This window comes from Schistocerca piceifrons, chromosome 5 (assembly GCF_021461385.2).
Source record: "Schistocerca piceifrons isolate TAMUIC-IGC-003096 chromosome 5, iqSchPice1.1, whole genome shotgun sequence".
NCBI classification, from domain to species: Eukaryota; Metazoa; Arthropoda; class Insecta; order Orthoptera; family Acrididae; genus Schistocerca; species Schistocerca piceifrons.
The window spans coordinates 520159338-520176725 of record NC_060142.1 but is presented as its reverse complement, the minus strand read 5'-3'; the positions used below and the strand labels follow the sequence as shown (position 1 = coordinate 520176725).

At 40.6% G+C, this 17388-nt stretch overlaps 1 protein-coding gene across 2 annotated transcripts in view; it reads right to left on the bottom strand.

Moving 5' to 3' along the window:
• The window catches only part of LOC124798690 (guanine nucleotide exchange factor subunit Rich), a 305412-nt gene that overhangs the window by 23916 nt on the left and 264108 nt on the right, over positions 1–17388 (bottom strand). For both annotated transcript variants that reach the window (XM_047262195.1, XM_047262196.1), the window contains 2 exons: positions 15865–16122; positions 2053–2224 (listed from right to left, as the gene is read on the bottom strand). In XM_047262195.1, coding sequence (XP_047118151.1) covers positions 2053–2224; positions 15865–16122 — 430 coding nt within the window. The remainder of the gene's footprint in view (positions 1–2052; positions 2225–15864; positions 16123–17388) is intronic.

Sequence of the window (17388 nt, the reverse complement as noted above, 5' to 3'; positions counted from 1 at the left end):
TTGTAAAACTAGTGGAATGATTGATAGAGGCCTGGAATGTGTGCCATGATCTCTTCTTGCTCTCTTTGATTATGAGTCAAATGTTGGCTCTCACTATTTGAAAGGCTGTGAAGTTTTCTGATGTCAGGCAGCATTTAAACCACCACAGAGCACATGCCTGGCTCGAATTGCTCAGTGGCAATCATAATTCCCCCGAGGTACAGGCTGCCTTCTAAGATGATCTGAGGTCTCATGGACAGATGAGTCAGACACATGGCAGACCACACTTGTGATGTACTCCACCCATGATAAGATGCTACAAGGGTGTTTGAACACAGCCAGCTATTGGAACAATGTCCAGTTAAGCTTTGCTGATCATCCATCTTGGCAGTCAGTGGAGTGCAGTCAATAGTGAGTGTGCACAACAAGCAGTTAATTTTTGTGCAGTGAAGTATTGCACAATGTTGAATAGAAGTGTCAGCTCAGTGCATTTATAGTAGGAACTGATATCAATCATGTAACGGCTCTGATGCAAGATTTTTCGAGGCAAAGTAATGTTGAAATTGCTTTGACTACAACTCTAGACAGATTTCGATTCAACAAATACAATATGGCTAACAGTGATAACATATTTAAATATGAGATGTGAAGCTACTGTAAAATATTAACTGCTAACTGCCTACATATCTGCGCTTTAGTGAAAAGGCAAGAACATTTTTACACTACTATTAGAGCTGTAGGACGGGGGTCAGTTATGTTAGGGAAAGTTTTTATTATTTAGTTTTGGACAATACAAGTGTGTGATATATAATAACAGGTGGTAGTACTACTTGAAAGTTTATCATTTCCTTTCTCCCAGGTTATCTTCCAAAGTAATTTTGTTAATTGAAAAATATTATTTGGAGTAAAAATGTTCATGAAGTAATGCTAATGTTTTTAGTAGTGGTATAAATGAAATGCTTTCAGCAGAAAGAAAAAGTGGTTAATTTCTAAACGCAAATTGCTATTATTTGGGTTCTGAGCAGTAACTGCTGCAGTTGATTGTTAATTTGAGTGTGCTTCATTTTTTCACTAAATTCAAGGCGAATTCTGTTGTTGATTTGGAGAGCAAATACAAAAACAATTTTCAGTTTTGTCCATTTAGAACTGGTGAACATTTTCTTTAGCTTATAATCCTTTTTCTCAGATGGAAAAGGCACAAGGTAATGTTGCATTGATTTTTGACCTAGAATTGAATACGAGCGCTGAAGTTTAGAGGATGTTTCAAAGTCATTTGAGTAATGGCTAAGATAAGAAGTGCAGGATGACCCAACCGAACATTTGTTAAACACTTTGGAATGACATGACTGCCTTAACAACAACAACAACAATAATAATAATAATAATCCATACAATTTTTAGACCACAGTTAAACATTTTTTAAATCCAAAGTCCTTAAAAATTTGAATATAAAGCAATCGCTTCAAAGTCTAGCTGTTACAATGCTAAACTGCTCATATGTAGAGCTAATCCACATTTAGTATTACATTAAGTATACTTAAATGACAAGTGTAAAGGTGTGGCATGACACATGGAAATTAAAGCCTTATTCACAGAAATTACAAAAGCATCCATGTTAGAAACTGACAATAAACAATCACTTTTCACGGTTAAAGACGACACAGGAGCCAGTTGTATTGGCCTAGTTGTGGTTTACTTACACTGCAGTACACACATTTGTGGACATGCCTGCAAAGCCTAATTTTATATGTAAGAAGCTGTAATACCTCAATAGTACAACAGTTCACAATAAGATTTGGGTCATTCCATGAAAAGTTTGTTTAGTAACAAATCAACACAGCTCACACCATCAAACCTTTGCTGTATACAGTGTCATATTCAGGTCTATAAGTTTTTTATTTTCACATTAATACTTAAATATCAAATGTATAAATTATATGTCTGAAACCACAGAATGACCCATTTATAATGTCTTAAACTCAGAACATAGTTTTAATTAGCATATTTTACTATCTACCCTACATCTAATTGCCTGCCAGGGTACCTGATAAAGTACCTGTAATGAAAGCTTACCTAAGCTGGACTTCTGATTTTGCTGAGCCTTTATTAGTTAGCTCCTGCGATAGTTGCTCCAGTAGATTTGCACTTGGAACATCAGGCCATGTTGTGTTAGAAACATCTTGAACTGAGCTCTCTCTGTCATCACCCCAATAGGAACCTTCTTCGCTCCGTATGCTTGCCTCTTCTGCAACAATGGAACACCAAATTAACAGGTTTCTCTATGTAACACACAGTGAAGCTATTTTTCTCACAAGAAGCATCTTTATCCAGTGGTCTTGTTAATCCTTGAGCGGACACTTTTTTAACATGAAAGGGTGCTTGACGTACTTCATACAAATGTAAGAAATACCTGTCTTTACCTAAGGAATACTTGTCTTTATGTTACTAAGGTAAACATTTTTGAGCAAAATCACAGTTTAATTAAAGAGTGATAACATAAACTGAAATTATATGAGCTAAAAACTAAACTCCGTCTGAACAGGCCATTAAGACCCAATAGTGCTGACTGGCCGCCATGTCATTCTCAGCCCACAGGCATCACTGGATGCGGATATGGAGGGGCATGTGGTCAGCACACCACTCTCCCAGCATATGTCAGTTTATGAGACTGATTATATGAGTTATATCACTGTTTGGTTAAACAATAATAATAAAAAAAAAGTTCATTATCTCACTCTGATGCTGAGTGCAGTTGCATCAGAGCACAGCTGACCACTTATTCAACTGCTAATTATCTCTCACATAATTACTTCATAGTGGGATTGTGACCCTATCTTGGAATCTGGGTCATTTTGTTGCACAATTCACAAATTCTTTCTCACCTAGCTCGTCATTTGTTTTATATTACTGCAGCACACTTGGATGTATGACAGCACAGTTCATCACCGAGTGAACTGAAGCAATAATCAAGGAACAGGTACGGGTTGCAATTGCAAAGCAACAATGGAACTGTACAAGAGTTTGTGTTTGGCACACTTTATACATAGGCAAGCCGGTTCGAGTGCAAACAGAAAACTGACATGCTAAAAATAACACATGATAACATTAAGAAAGCACAAGTTACTTTCTCAAATACATACAAATGAAGCTAGACATATTTGGAAAAATAGAAGTAAATTAATGTTTAATTATAGTAAGGAAGGGCAAATAACAATTCATGGGGCCGGTACAAATACAATACTAACAAGACGTTCATCCCAGTATTATCTGAGATTGGCATCTGGCCCTAACAATATTTATCTGCTTAAATAATCTACAAATCCTACAGTTTACTACAACACTTTCCATTTGAATTCATTCACAAGGAAAATCATTTCACCATTGTGTCATGTGTAGGCACATCCCTGTGGTTGTTAGAGTGAGACAAATGTTTTACGTTAAATCTAAAATTCAGACAGAGCATTAAAGGAAATTAAATTGACAAAGACTCCCACTTCATCGTGCAAGAGCAGAAGGAAATGGGAAATTAGCTTCTTTCATTAGAATAATAGGAGAGGAAGGAAAAAAGTAAATGAGTTATTAGTTAGTTTGAAATCTCTGCGGTTGGAAAGAAATTGGTGTCATCTGTATGTCTGAAAACCATATAACCAATGGGACAGAAAATATTACAGAACATACATACAAAATCCATATCAGCTGCAAATTCATGTAGATAGAATATGAATAAAGAAGGAGTTACTATTCCATAAAAAATGACCATAAATTCAAATACAGAAATAAGTAAATTTTGTACACACTGAGATAAAGAAGTCTGTGCTTGTAAGTTAGTATTGGACAGTATAACATTTACAATGCACGAAAAGACAGATTGCTACTTACCGTAAAGAAGACACGTCAAAATGCAGACAGATTGCTACTTACCGTATAGAAGAAACGACAAGTTGCAGACCGGCTTTCGGCCACAGCCTTCGTCAGTACACACACACACACACACACACACACACACACACACACACACACACACGACCGCCAGCTCCAGCATCTCGGGCCGGAATGCAACATCACATGGGATGAAAGCAAAGATCTCGAGGTGAGGGGAAGGGGAAGGGATAGTAGTATATGGGTGGGAAAAGAGAAGAATGCTGCCTGGTGGAGAGTGCAGGGTCTAGATTGCCAACAGGTACAGTGTCAGGAGATTGTGGGCCACGGAGGTGCGGCAAAAAGGAACAAAAAAGGAGAGGAGCAGGGAAAGACAGGTGGATGCAGTGGCAGAAGGCTGCAAATAAACAGATTGGGAGACAAGAATAGGGAGGAGTGATAGCACAGAGGGAGGGGAACTGTTGGGCAAAGGATGCAGGGACAATATGTTACCATTGGTTGAGGCTGGGACAATTACGGCAGCAGCAGAGAAGGTGTTGTAAGGATGATTCCTATCTGCACAGTTCAGAAAAGCTGGTGATGGAGGGAAGCATCCAGATGGCTTGAGTAGTGAAACAGCCACTGAAATCAAGTGTGTTATGTTGTGGCACAGGGTGATCTTCTTTGCTCTTTGCCACAGTTTGGCAGTGGCCGTTCATCCTGGTGGACAGTTGGTTGGTAATCATACCAATGTAAAAAGCTGTGCAATGATTCCAGCAGAGCTGGTAAATGACATGGCTGCCACCACAGGTGGCCTGGTCTCTGATGAGGCAGAATAAATCTGTGACAGGACTGGAATAGAAAGTGCTGGGCGGGTGAACAGGGCAGGTTTTAAGCCTGTGCCTTCCACAGGAATATGATACTTGTGCAAGGGGTTGAGACTGGGAGTGGCATAGGGATGGACTAAGACGATGTGGAGGTTGGGTGGGTGATGGAACATCACTTTAGGACAGGTGGGAAGTATCTCGTGAAGGATATCCCTCATTTCAGGGCATGATGATAGGTAATTAAAGCCCTGGCGAAGAATGTGATTCAGTTGTTCCAGTCCAGGGTGGTACTGGGTGATGAAGGGGACTCTCCTTTGCGGTTGGTTTTTGGGGTTTCCATTGTTTGACAGTACATTTGTTGTTTTTACAATGTATAGGTTCCCAGAGATTAACTGATAAATTTTCATGAAAAGTTTTGATAACTTATTGTGCCTCCTGTCAGAAGGAAAGAAGGGATTTACCATTTGTGGTGGTTTTAAAGTAAATTTCTTAAAGAATATAATAGGAAAAGTGATCTACAGATATTATTAGCCACATCTGATTTACTGTCAGTTATACATTTCCTTACTCGAGTAGCTCACTGTAGTAGTACAATCTATTGAAACAACAAACAAAAGTTAAGCAAACACATGTCTACCAGTCACACTGTAAAACTTTGCTATTTGCACAGTCCAGAAACACTCAATGAAAATGGGGTGGGAGACAAGAATGCAGAGGAGATGATAGGACAGAAGGGGTGGAAACTGCTGGGAGGAGGATGTGGGGACAGTATGTTACCTTTGGTTGCACCCCTCTGCCAATGCATCCGCCCATCTTTCCCTGCTTCTTTCCTTTTTTTGTTCCTTTTCCCCCCACCTCCCTGCCCCACAATGAGGTTGAGCAATGATGAAACCATGGAAGGTTTTAAGAAAAGCTGTAAAATAATGACTGGGATGAAGTTTAGAATGAGTCTAATGCCAGCTTTAAATTTGACATATTTCTTAATACATTTGTAACCAAATTTTCCAAGTACATTATTAAATGCAGTACTATAAAGTCTACACATACATCTTGGATCACTGCATATGTTAAAGTATCTTCAGAACACAATACAAAATAGAACAAGTAAGGATCCTGAAGCATTTTCTTAATATACACAATACTGTAACATTCTAGGAAAATTTGTAAAAAAAATAAAAAAAAAATAAAAAAATAAAAAAGTAAAAATAAAAAAAATAAAAAAATAAAAATAAAAATATAGATAATTAAATAAATTAAAAAATTCAGTAATTAGTGGATCAGAGAAATCAAATCACAGTACTATGGAATCTTGTTAAAAGACAGACTGAAAAAGAAGCCTCAGAAGATCAAATGATTTTTGTAAAGAGAACAGGAGCATTATAGAAGACCGTCTGGGTAGCAGATATTTTTAATAATTTATTTTTAAAAGCAGGTAAGAAAATTGGTCAAGAATTTCAGAAGTGAAAGGGAAACAACACACAGAAGAAGCAATACAGAGGAGATTTTATGAAATGAAAATTTGTCACACATCACCATCTGAAAGAAGGAAGATGATTATGATCCTCAATAGGGAAACAGCAAATGGAGTTGATGTAATCTCCAAAAGACACTAAATTTTCCAACAGGAGTTATTGCTGAAATGAGTAGTAATGAAATCCTTACCCACAGTTTGGATTTCAAAAGGGCTGCTCTAGTGAGAAGACTGGTTATACATTCCCCGAATACATAACATTTTTTTTAATGATAAATTATCACCAGTTGGGATCTTCTGTGCTTTACTGAAGGCATTTTACTGTCTGTCATGATATTCTATTTTAGAAATCAAGTTTTTATGGAATATATTATTCAGTGTCTGCCTGATTTAGTTTCTATTTAAGAAACAAAATGCAGAAGGTTACCTTAGGGTCTTTGAACAATGCAAACAAGGTTGCCATATCTCTGTCATGAGGGCACATCGCAATGGACATGCCATTTTCAATAATGGCCCCTTTACTCTTCTTGCTCTATCTCAGGAATGTTCAAGAACTCAGTTCATGTGCAGTACTCATGCATGCATGCATGCATGCCAGCCTTTCTCATGTGGCTGTGCACTTCTCCCTGTGTCACGTCGTGTTGTCAGAGGGAGAAGGTGGGGAAGCTGCAAAAATGTTGCATGCAGCTATGTTTTCTATTTTTTAACAACTCAGCAGACAAACAAAAACTTTTAGTATTATTTAATTATTTTTGGCATGCTGAAGACAAAATACATTTTATATCTGGCACATACTGTTGACATACGGGCAGAGACAGACAGTTTTGCAGATTTTCGTCACTCAGGTTGCCAGGTAATCACAGCCTATTTAGTATCACAACTGAAAAAAAGCCTATGCTGATGAAATATTGATACCAGTATTACGTTTACAACATCATCACACAGGTGTGGAAACACTTCCTGAGAGAAACAACATAGAACTTCTGGGCAGTTTCAACATAAAAGTGTTTGTCTTTTAAATGGGAATTACACTGCTGACTGACCAGTTACATCTGCAAATCCACAGGCATCCTCTAAAATTGAAATGGTAAATGATCTTGAAACAGGTCAAAAACAGATGTAAGATTGCCAGTGTCCTCAAATGTTATGAAAGCTATTACTGTAATTCTGTCAACACACAATGGAGTGCTCAAAATTTGCATTTTCTTTAACACCAGAGAGCTTAGGGAAATGGATAGTGTTCCTTGTCAGAAGTTCTCCCTTCCACAATAAGATTTTCTTTTTAAATGCGTCCACTTTCACGATCCAGTCATAAATGAGTCGCTTCTCACCATGCAATGTCTTACTGAGGGCAGTCTGCAGTTAACTCTATTTCGAATGTAAGGGCTGTAACCCATTCCAAATGCACCAATTTTAATTGTTGCTTTCCTTTTTCCTTCAGAAATTCAACAATAATGGGGCTTAAATTGAAAACTTTTTTCTGGCAAATCCGTGTATTTTGCAGTAATAAATAACACCTCCATGCTCTCTGTTCATTTTTTTATAAGAAACTGCTGCAAGTGATGATGTAATAATTCTGGCAATTTCAGAAAATTTGCTATTCACACATGTTCCATGCCTGCACATTTAAAACAAAGGGTTTCTTGATGTACTGAACAATGCATCCTTGCTGACTGATGGTTGGTAATTACATTTTTTTAACTGTTTCATCATCAACTATATTTTTAAATTCTTTCCATATGGCACTGCAAAGCTGTTTCATAGCACATTTGTGGTACCCATCAATCAAGCACCCATAGTCAGTCTGCAAACTCATGAGCGAGCAAGACCCCACTGGGTCCACCTAGCTACTTCCCAAGGTACTTCTACAGTCTAAAGTTGTACCATTCCTGCTGCACAGCACAATTTAAATCCATGGTGACGAAGTCTACAGATACACCCGGGCAACATTTATTTTTGGATAAATGCATTAATACCATACAGAATAGAGAAGACAACTGCCTTTTTCAAAACAGAACATTATATAGTAAATTATACTAACATAGGAATGGAAGTCAGGATGCACATATATATACTACAAATATAGAACCGAATGCCTGTTCATCTACTACCTCTTCCTGAAACTGTTTGGGACCTATGAACAATATATTTTGTATTTGAATGTGTGTTCAGCAAAATATGCTGTATGGAAGGTAATAAACCTCTATGACTGTGCTTGTATACTCTGTGGCGTTACTCTAACTACAACAAAAGAAAAACAAAGATAATGGAATGGAAGATTTGAAACAAATACTAACAAAGAGATAGAGGGGCTGGCCAGTACTTACCTCAGCTCAGTACAGCCAATAGATACACAAAAAACAGAACCAAAAATTTACATTCCTAGCTTTCGGAACAAATGTTCCTTCATCAGGGAGGAGAGAGGGGAAAGAAAGGGAAGAAGGGAAAGTGGGTTCGGTTACTCACAACCCAAGTTATGAAGCAACAGGGAAAGGAAAACAGGGAGGGTAGCAAGGATGGAGGCATGGTTGTCAGAGGGAAGCCAAAGATATTCTACTGTAAGTACTGTGCCAGCTTCAAACCAAAGAGGATTCATACAGAAGTAAAGAGGTATACAGTATAAAGATAAACACAACTATGTAGGATGAAAAGATGCGTGAATGGCTAAAGACGAAAGGGAAAGAGGAGAAGACTGAAGAGTACATGGGAGTGAGGTGGTTTAACGTAGGTTCAGTCCAGGGGGATGGTGGGATGAAAGGATGTGTTGGAGTGCAAGTTCCCATCTCCGCAGTTCAGAGGCACTGGTGTTGGGTGGGAGACGCCAATGGCACATATGGTGTAACAGGTTCCTAGGTCCCTAGAATTATGCTGGAGGGCATGCTCCGCTACTGGGTATTGGACATCTCCTAGGCGGACAGTCCGTCTGTGTCCGTTCATGGGCTCAGCCAGTTTAGTTGTTGTCATACCGATGTAAAAGGCTGTGCAGTGCAGGCATGTCAGCTGATAAATGACATGTGTAGTTTCACACATGGCCCTGCCTTGAATTGTGTATGTTTTACCAGTAGCGGGGCTGGAGTGGGTGGTTGTGAGGGGATGCATGGGGCAGGTTTTGCTGCGGGGTCTGTTACAGGGGTAGGAACCGCTGGGTAGAGAAGGTAGTCTGGGAATATTGTAGGGTTTAACAAGGATGTTACGGAGGTTAGGGGCGCGACGAAAGGCAACTCTGGGTGGTGTGGGGAGAATTTTGTCAAGGGATGATCTCATTTCAGGGGTTGACTTGAGAAAGTCATATCCCTGGCGGAGTAATTAGTTGATGTATTTGAGGCCAGGATAATATTGGGTGACAAGAGGGATGCTTCTGTGTGGTCTGGGGGTAGGAACATTGTTGTTGGGCGGGGAGGAATGCATTGCTCGGGAAATCTGTTTGTGGACAAGGTCTGCAGGATAGTTGCAGGAGAGGAAAGCACTGGTCAGGTTATTGGTGTAATTGTTGAGGGATTCATCACTGGAGCAGATACGTTTGCCACGAATACCTAGGCTGTAGGGAAGGGAACATTTGATGTGGAATGGATGGCAGCTATCAAAGTGAAGGTACTGTTGTTTGTTTGTGGGTTTGATATGGACAGAGGTGTGGATGTGAGCTTCAACAAGATGAAGGTCAACATCCAGGAAGGTGGCTTGGGTTTTGGAGAAGGACCAGGTGAAATTCAGATTCAAAAAGGAGTTGAGGTTATGGAGGAAATTAAGGAGTGTTTCTTCACCATGAGTCCAGACCACAAAGATGTCATCTATAAACCTATACCAGGCCAGGGGAAGCAGCTGTTGGGTCTTCAGGAAAGCCTCCTCCATGTGGCCCATGAAGAGGTTAGCATAGGACGGAGCCATCCTGGTTCCCATGGCCATTCCCCTGATTTGTTTGTAGGTCTGGCCTTCAAAAGTGAAGTAATTATGGGTTAGGATGAAGTTGGTAAGCATGATAAGTAACGAGGTGTTTGGAAGATCTTTGGGTGGGCGTTGGGAGAGGTCGTGTTCAAGGGCAGAGAGACCATGGGTATGTGGGATGTTTGTGTAAAGGGATGTAGCATCTATGGTGACAAGAAAGGTTTCAGGTGGGAGAGGAGTGGGGAATGGATTTGAGGCATTCTAGGAAGTGGTTTGTGTCTTTGATGTAGGATGGGAGTGTGCGGGTGATAGGTTGGAGGTGTTGGTCTACCAGAGCTGAGATACGTTCTGTTGGGGCTTTGAAGCCTGCTACAATGAGACGGCCAGGATGGTTCTCTTTGTGGATTTTGGGTAACAGGTAGAAGGTAGGAGTACGGGGCTCAGGTGGAGTGAGTATGTCTATGGAAGCCGTTGTGAGGCCTTGTGAGGGACCTTGGATTTTTAGGATTTTCTGCAGCTCAGTCTGGATGGAGGGAATGGGATCCTGGGTAACAGCTTTGTAGGTTGAGGTGTCGGAGAGTTGATGCAGTCCGTCTGCCACATACTCCACACGGTCAAGTACCACAGTTGTGGAGACTTTATCTGCCGGGAGGATGACAATAGAGCGGTCTGTTTTCAGCTCCTTAATGGCACGGGATTCAGCTGGGGTGATGTTGGGGGTTGTCGGGATGTTCTTCAAGAAGGACTGGGAGGCAACACTGGATGTGAGGAATTCCTGAAATGTCTGCAAGGGGTGTTTTTGGGGGAGGGGAGGAGGATCCCTTTGAGAAGGCGGTCAGAACTGTTCTAGACAGGGTTCAACACTGGGTCTTGTATTTGGGGGCTGTGTTTGGGTAGTGAAGTGATATTTTTGCAGTTGAGGTTCTGGGTGAATGAGAGAAGATCTTTAACCAGGGCATTGTGGTTGAATTTAGGCGTGGGGCTAAAGGTTAAGCCTTTTGATAGAACAGATGTCTCTGGAGGAGAGAGGGATCTGGATGAGAGGTTTAGAACTGAATTGGGACTGGTGATATGTGGCATTTGACTGTGGTTATAGTTGAGATGTGGTCTGTGTGGGGTATGTGCTGGGATGGGGAGACTGAGTAGGGTGGCTAGGCTAGGTTTGTTGGCTATACGGGGGGTTTGTTGAAGGTTCTGTTGTGGTTGGTGTTTGTGAGGGATAGGGAGAGGGACCCCACTTCTTAGGTGTTGCACTAGCACTGTGGATAGTTTTTTCAGGTGGTGTGTGGCATGGAACTCAAGTTTGCAGCTGGCTTCTAGGATGATGTTCCTGAGTGTGTTCTCCAAGCAAGGGTTTGAGAGGTGGAGGACTTTGGAGAGAGATAGGAGCTGTTGGGAGTGGTGGTTACATGAAGTAGTGTAGAGATTCAGGACAAGTTGGGTAAGGGGTAAGGATTGAAGTTTCTGGAAGTCCAGGAGAGACTGGTGGAAGGAGGAATTGCACCCAAAGATGGGAACTTTTAAGGTAAGTCCTTTAGGGGTAATTCCAACGGTTAAGCAGGACTGGAGGAAAAGTATGTGGGATTGCAGTTTGGCTACGGTGAATGCATGCTTCCGGAATGAATGTAAATAATGTGCTACAGGATTAGGGTACATAGTGAGTAACTGGTGGGTAGGGAAATTAAATAACTAAAGTTAAAATAGTGATCATAAGAAGGAATAAAACACGGAGGGAAGGACAAGAAAGAAAGAAATTGTGTTGGTAATGTTCAATACCAAAGGAAGACCACTAAATAAGAAAAATACGGAAAAAGTTGATCAGACCAAGCAAGTATGTCCAGATCAGGGGAAAAAAACACACGTTGCTCAAAAACTGAGATAGTGAGTGGCGAAAAAAAGATCGCAAGTGCCGAAAAAAAGATTGCGCGTGCCGCAAAAAAAATCGCGCATGACGCACAAAAGATCGGGCGTGCCGCAAAAAAGTTCACGGGTGGTGCAGAAATGTTCCAAACAAAATTTCCTGTGGCAGAGAAAGATAGCCAATGGCACAAAATTATCGCCAGCAACACGAAATCGACGGAAATGGATGATACTGGTAGGTGTGGAAGGGATTGTTGGCAGTGATTGTTGGCTGGAAAACAGCGAATAACGAACGTTAAAACTATGGAATGTTAAATCAATAAATAAAAAAAGAGAAGTGGACTAGAAATGGAACAAGATAATAGGAGGAAAATGAAACTAGCACAGTTGGTGACGAACCTATATATTTATGTATATATAAAACACTGAAGAAGAGAAAGTGTTTAGATGACAGATGTAAGTGATAGCTAACAAAAGCGACAAAACAATAAAGGATGTGGACCATATAGGTGATCTAAATGATTAATGGAAAATCACTTATAAAGATGTGAAACAAATACTAACAAAGAGATAGAGGGGCTGGCCAGTACTTACCTCAGCTCAGTACAGCCGATAGATACACAAAAAACAGAACCAAAAATTTACATTCCTAGCTTTCGGAACAAATGTTCCTTCATCAGGGAGGAGAGAGGGGAAAGAAAGGGAAGAAGGGAAAGTGGGTTCGGTTACTCACAACCCAAGTTATGAAGCAACAGGGAAAGGAAAACAGGGAGGGTAGCAAGGATGGAGGCATGGTTGTCAGAGGGAAGCCAAAGATATTCTACTGTAAGTACTGTGCCAGCTTCAAACCAAAGAGGATTCATACAGAAGTAAAGAGGTATACAGTATAAAGATAAACACAACTATGTAGGATGAAAAGATGCGTGAATGGCTAAAGACGAAAGGGAAAGAGGAGAAGACTGAAGAGTAAATGGGAGTGAGGTGGTTTAATGTAGGTTCAGTCCAGGGCGATGGCGGGATGAAAGGATGTGTTGGAGTGCAAGTTCCCATCTCCGCAGTTCAGAGGCACTGGTGTTGGGTGGGAAAAGCCAAATGGCACATATGGTGTAGCAGGTTCCTAGGTCCCTAGAATTATGCTGGAGGGCATGCTCCGCTACTGGGTATTGGACATCTCCTAGGCGGACAGTTCGTCTGTGTCCGTTCATGGGCTCAGCCAGTTTAGTTGTTGTCATACCGATGTAAAAGGCTGTGCAGTGCAGGCATGTCAGCTGATAAATGACATGTGTAGTTTCACACGTGGCTCTGCCTTGAATTGTGTATGTTTCACCAGTAGCGGGGCTGGAGTAGGTGGTTGTGAGGGAATGCATGGGGCAGGTTTTGCAGCGGGGTCGGTTACAGGGGTAGGAACCGCTGGATAGAGAAGGTAGTCTGGGAATATTGTAGGGTTTAACAAGGATGTTACGGAAGTTAGGGGAGCGATGAAAGGCAACTCTGGGTGGTGTGGGGAGAATTTTGTCAAGGGATGATCTCATTTCAGGGGTTGACTTGAGAAAGTCATATCCCTGGCGGAGTAATTAGTTGATGTATTCGAGGCCAGGATAATATTAGGTGACAAGGGGGCTGCTTCTGTGTGGTCTGGGGGTAGGAACATTGTTGTTGGACGGGGAGGAATGTATTGCTCGGGAAATCTGTTTGTGGACAAGGTCTGCAGGATAGTTGCGGGAGAGGAAAGCACTGGTCAGGTTATTGGTGTAATTGTTGAGGGATTCATCACTGGAGCAGATACGTTTGCCACGAATACCTAGGCTGTAGGGAAGGGAACGTTTAATGCGGAAAGGATGGCAGCTATCAAAGTGAAGGTACTGTTGTTTGTTTGTGGTTCAAAATGGTTCAAATGGCTCTGAGCACTATGGGACTTAACATCTGTGGTCATCAGTCCCCTAGAACTTAGAACTACTTAAACCTATCCAACCTAAGGACATCACACACATCCATGCCCGAGGCAGGATTCGAACCTGGGACTGTAGCAGTCGCGCGATTCCGGACTGAGCGCCTAGAACCGCTAGACCACCGCGGCCGGCGTTTGTTTGTGGGTTTGATATGGACAGAGGTGTGGATGTGAGCTTCAACAAGATGAAGGTCAACATCCAGGAAAGTGGGTTGGGGTTTGGAGAAGGACAAGGTGAAATTCAGATTCAAAAAGGAGTTGAGGTTATGGAGGAAATTAAGGAGTGTTTCTTCACCATGAGTCCAGACCACAAAGATGTCATCTATAAACCTATACCAGGCCAGGGGAAGCAGCTGTTGGGTCTTCAGGAAAGCCTCCTCCATGTGGCCCATGAAGAGGTTAGCATAGGACGGAGCCATCCTGGTTCCCATGGCCGTTCCCCTGATTTGTTTGTAGGTCTGGCCTTCAAAAGTGAAGTAATTATGGGTTAGGATGAAGTTGGTAAGCATGATAAGTAACGAGGTGTTTGGAAGATCTTTGGATGGGCGTTGGGAGAGGTAGTGCTCAAGGGCAGAGAGACCATGGGTATGTGGGATGTTTGCGTAAAGGGATGTAGCATCTATGGTGACAAGAAAGGTTTCAGGTGGGAGAGGAGTGGGGAATGGATTTGAGGCATTCTAGGAAGTGGTTTGTGTCTTTGATGTAGGATGGGAGTGTGCGGGTGATAGGTTGGAGGTGTTTGTCTACCAGAGCTGAGATACGTTCTTGATTTGAAACACAATCTTCCCAAATCGCTATATAATGAGTGACAACTTTCCTTTTCGTGATATTGTTACAGTCCAAAAGAAAAGTGATTTCAGAAAGGATGCTGGGGGAAAAAGGGGCAGGGTGGGGAATTTCCTTTCACATTTGTCTTTGATTTTTTTCCCTTTCTTTTATAGCTTTCATTTCTTTCCTGTTTGTCACATATTTATTTCTTAACAATTTACAATTAAACTCACATCTTTCAAGCTCTTTTCCTTCAAGCTTAGCTTATAATTTTGTCTAACAAACAACTTCTGGCACATTATCAGGAATGTGTAGCAGTTTGAATCTAGGTGGTAAAATCAATATTACTATTTCCTATTCATTCACTGTGCACTATATTTCTTCTTGAGTGACATCGTCTTCCTTTAGCATAAAACATATAACCTACATCTACAGCTACATCTACACTCTATAAACTCCTGTGAAGGTGCACATCATCAGAGGCATTTCCCATTGCACCAGTTATTAGAATTTTTTCCCGTTCCATTCACGCATGCAGTATGGAAAGAACAACTGTCTGAATGCCTCTGTGTGTGTGTGTGTGTGTGTGTGTGTGCAGTAATTAATCTAATCTTATCCCCATGGTCCCTATGTGAGTGATATGTACGTTTTAGTATATTAATAGAGTCATCATTTAAAGCCGGTGCTTGAAACTTTGTTAGTAGGCTTTCTCGGGATGGTTTACATCCATCTTCAAGAATCTGCCAGTTCAGTTTCTCGAGTGTGTCTTTGACACTCTCCCATGGAACAAACAAACATGTGACCAGTAATACTACCCTTCTCCGTACATTCAATATCCCCTGTTAGTTCTATTTGGTATGGGTCCCACACACTTCAGCAATATTTCAGAATTAGTCGCAAGAGTCATTTGTAAGCAATCACCTTTCCCAGTATTACACCAATAAACCAAAGTCTACCACCTGCCTTTACCCATGATTAAGCCTGTGTGACCATTCCATTTCATATCCTTACAAAGCATTACACCCTTGTATTTGTACGAGGTGGCCAATTCCAATATTTACTCACTGTCTATGATTTACTGTGATGAAAGACTTTCAGAAAATTAAGAAGTTCAGGATTCAAATGTATTCTTAAATTTATCTATTAGTCCAGGACCATTTGGAACTTCTTTGGGTCATCGGTAAACAATCTTCTTTAGATACAAATATTATTAGTATTCATATCTGACTCCCTCCTTGAGTATGCCATTGCATTATTAGTGAGTAACATACCTTGTAACAGATGAGGAAGCAGCTGGGCTTCGACAACAGCACTACTGGGATAATCATTGCTTGCTGACACACTTGGAATGTAACAATGTGCTGCTTTAGTTGGTATAACTGCACCTAATGCACAAAGTGCCTCATTTTGAGCTCCTGTGTAACTCATATACCCACTGTCACCAACTCCACTTCCAGACTGTGATGTGACTGGGTCAATGGAGAAACTTTTCCGGCTGTTGTCAACAGCAGGCGAAGCCGGCGTTGAGCCTGAATCCAAACAAGAAAGAAATTGTTTTAGGATTCATTACAGATTACTACAGCAGATCTGTTACTTAAAGCTATCAAATTTCTTAAAAACACATCTGTTGTTAGTTTTACATGTTCTTATGAAATATCCACCAAGTTTTTCTTGAGATTAAGTGTTTAGAATTTAGGTTTGTATATAAACTTGCTAAAGGAGTTTACATTAGGATACTATTATTTCAGAATTAGTGATGTACTTTTGTCAACTTTAACATAAATTTAAGGTTACACCGTAAAAAATCCAAGTTCTAAAACAGTAAAGATTACTCCCACTATGCTCAGCAATTGTTCCTTTGCTTATGTGGTGTTCCAAAGGGACTTCAATTCTTAAATAGTAAAATTTACTTAACATCAGACAAACATACGAGAGAGAGATTGTGGCATATGTAGAATTAGTAGTAGTTGCCGTAGTCTCAGTCATTGTCGTCATCATCATATTACTGAAACATGAAACTAGCTACCTGTTACTAACACCCAAAAGAGGAACAGGTAGTGCTTGAAGGCATGTGAACAGAAAAAAATAGTTATCAAATCCGTAGATGTCCGAATTTTGTACATCGATCCACTGCTGGAAGAAACAGTAACAAGAAAGAAGAACATGCACATAGTTCAACTAAATGAAAGTGGCTAAGAACTCTGGACGAGAGCAGATGCAACGTATCTGTATTTTTTATTTCTGTATTTTTACACATGTAACACAAGTAGCTTGTTTTGCAAATGATATGGTTTACTGATTAGTGGAAGGGTGTTCAGTATGTTGCACAACTGCAACTAATTCCTTCGATATGGCTTCTTCGCTTAGTCAATGAAGATCAAAAAAAGGGGCAAATAGGGGAAAATAGGGGAAAAAATCCTGTAGTCACAAATTTTTGTGCAGGGGAGTGTCATGAACAACCTACTACAAATCCCCACATGTAGCTTGCAGCACTGGGGTTCAGGAGGCACTTAAAAATCACTTTTTAGTTTTGTCTTGAATAACTCGAAAACCACAGCTTGTAGCGAAAATGTTTCCCAGCTCAAAATTAAACTACTTCAAACATCCTACAAAAAAGGTCCTAATCATTTTTTCTTTAGAACTAATAGTTTCTGTGTTGCAGGGGATGGAAGAAACACAACTTATTAAAAATAGTGTTTCAATGGTATAAAATTAATGTTTAATGTTAAAATAAGTTGTTTAAGACCAAATATTTAATGACTAATACCATATCTAAGTACATTAGAGCCTACTGA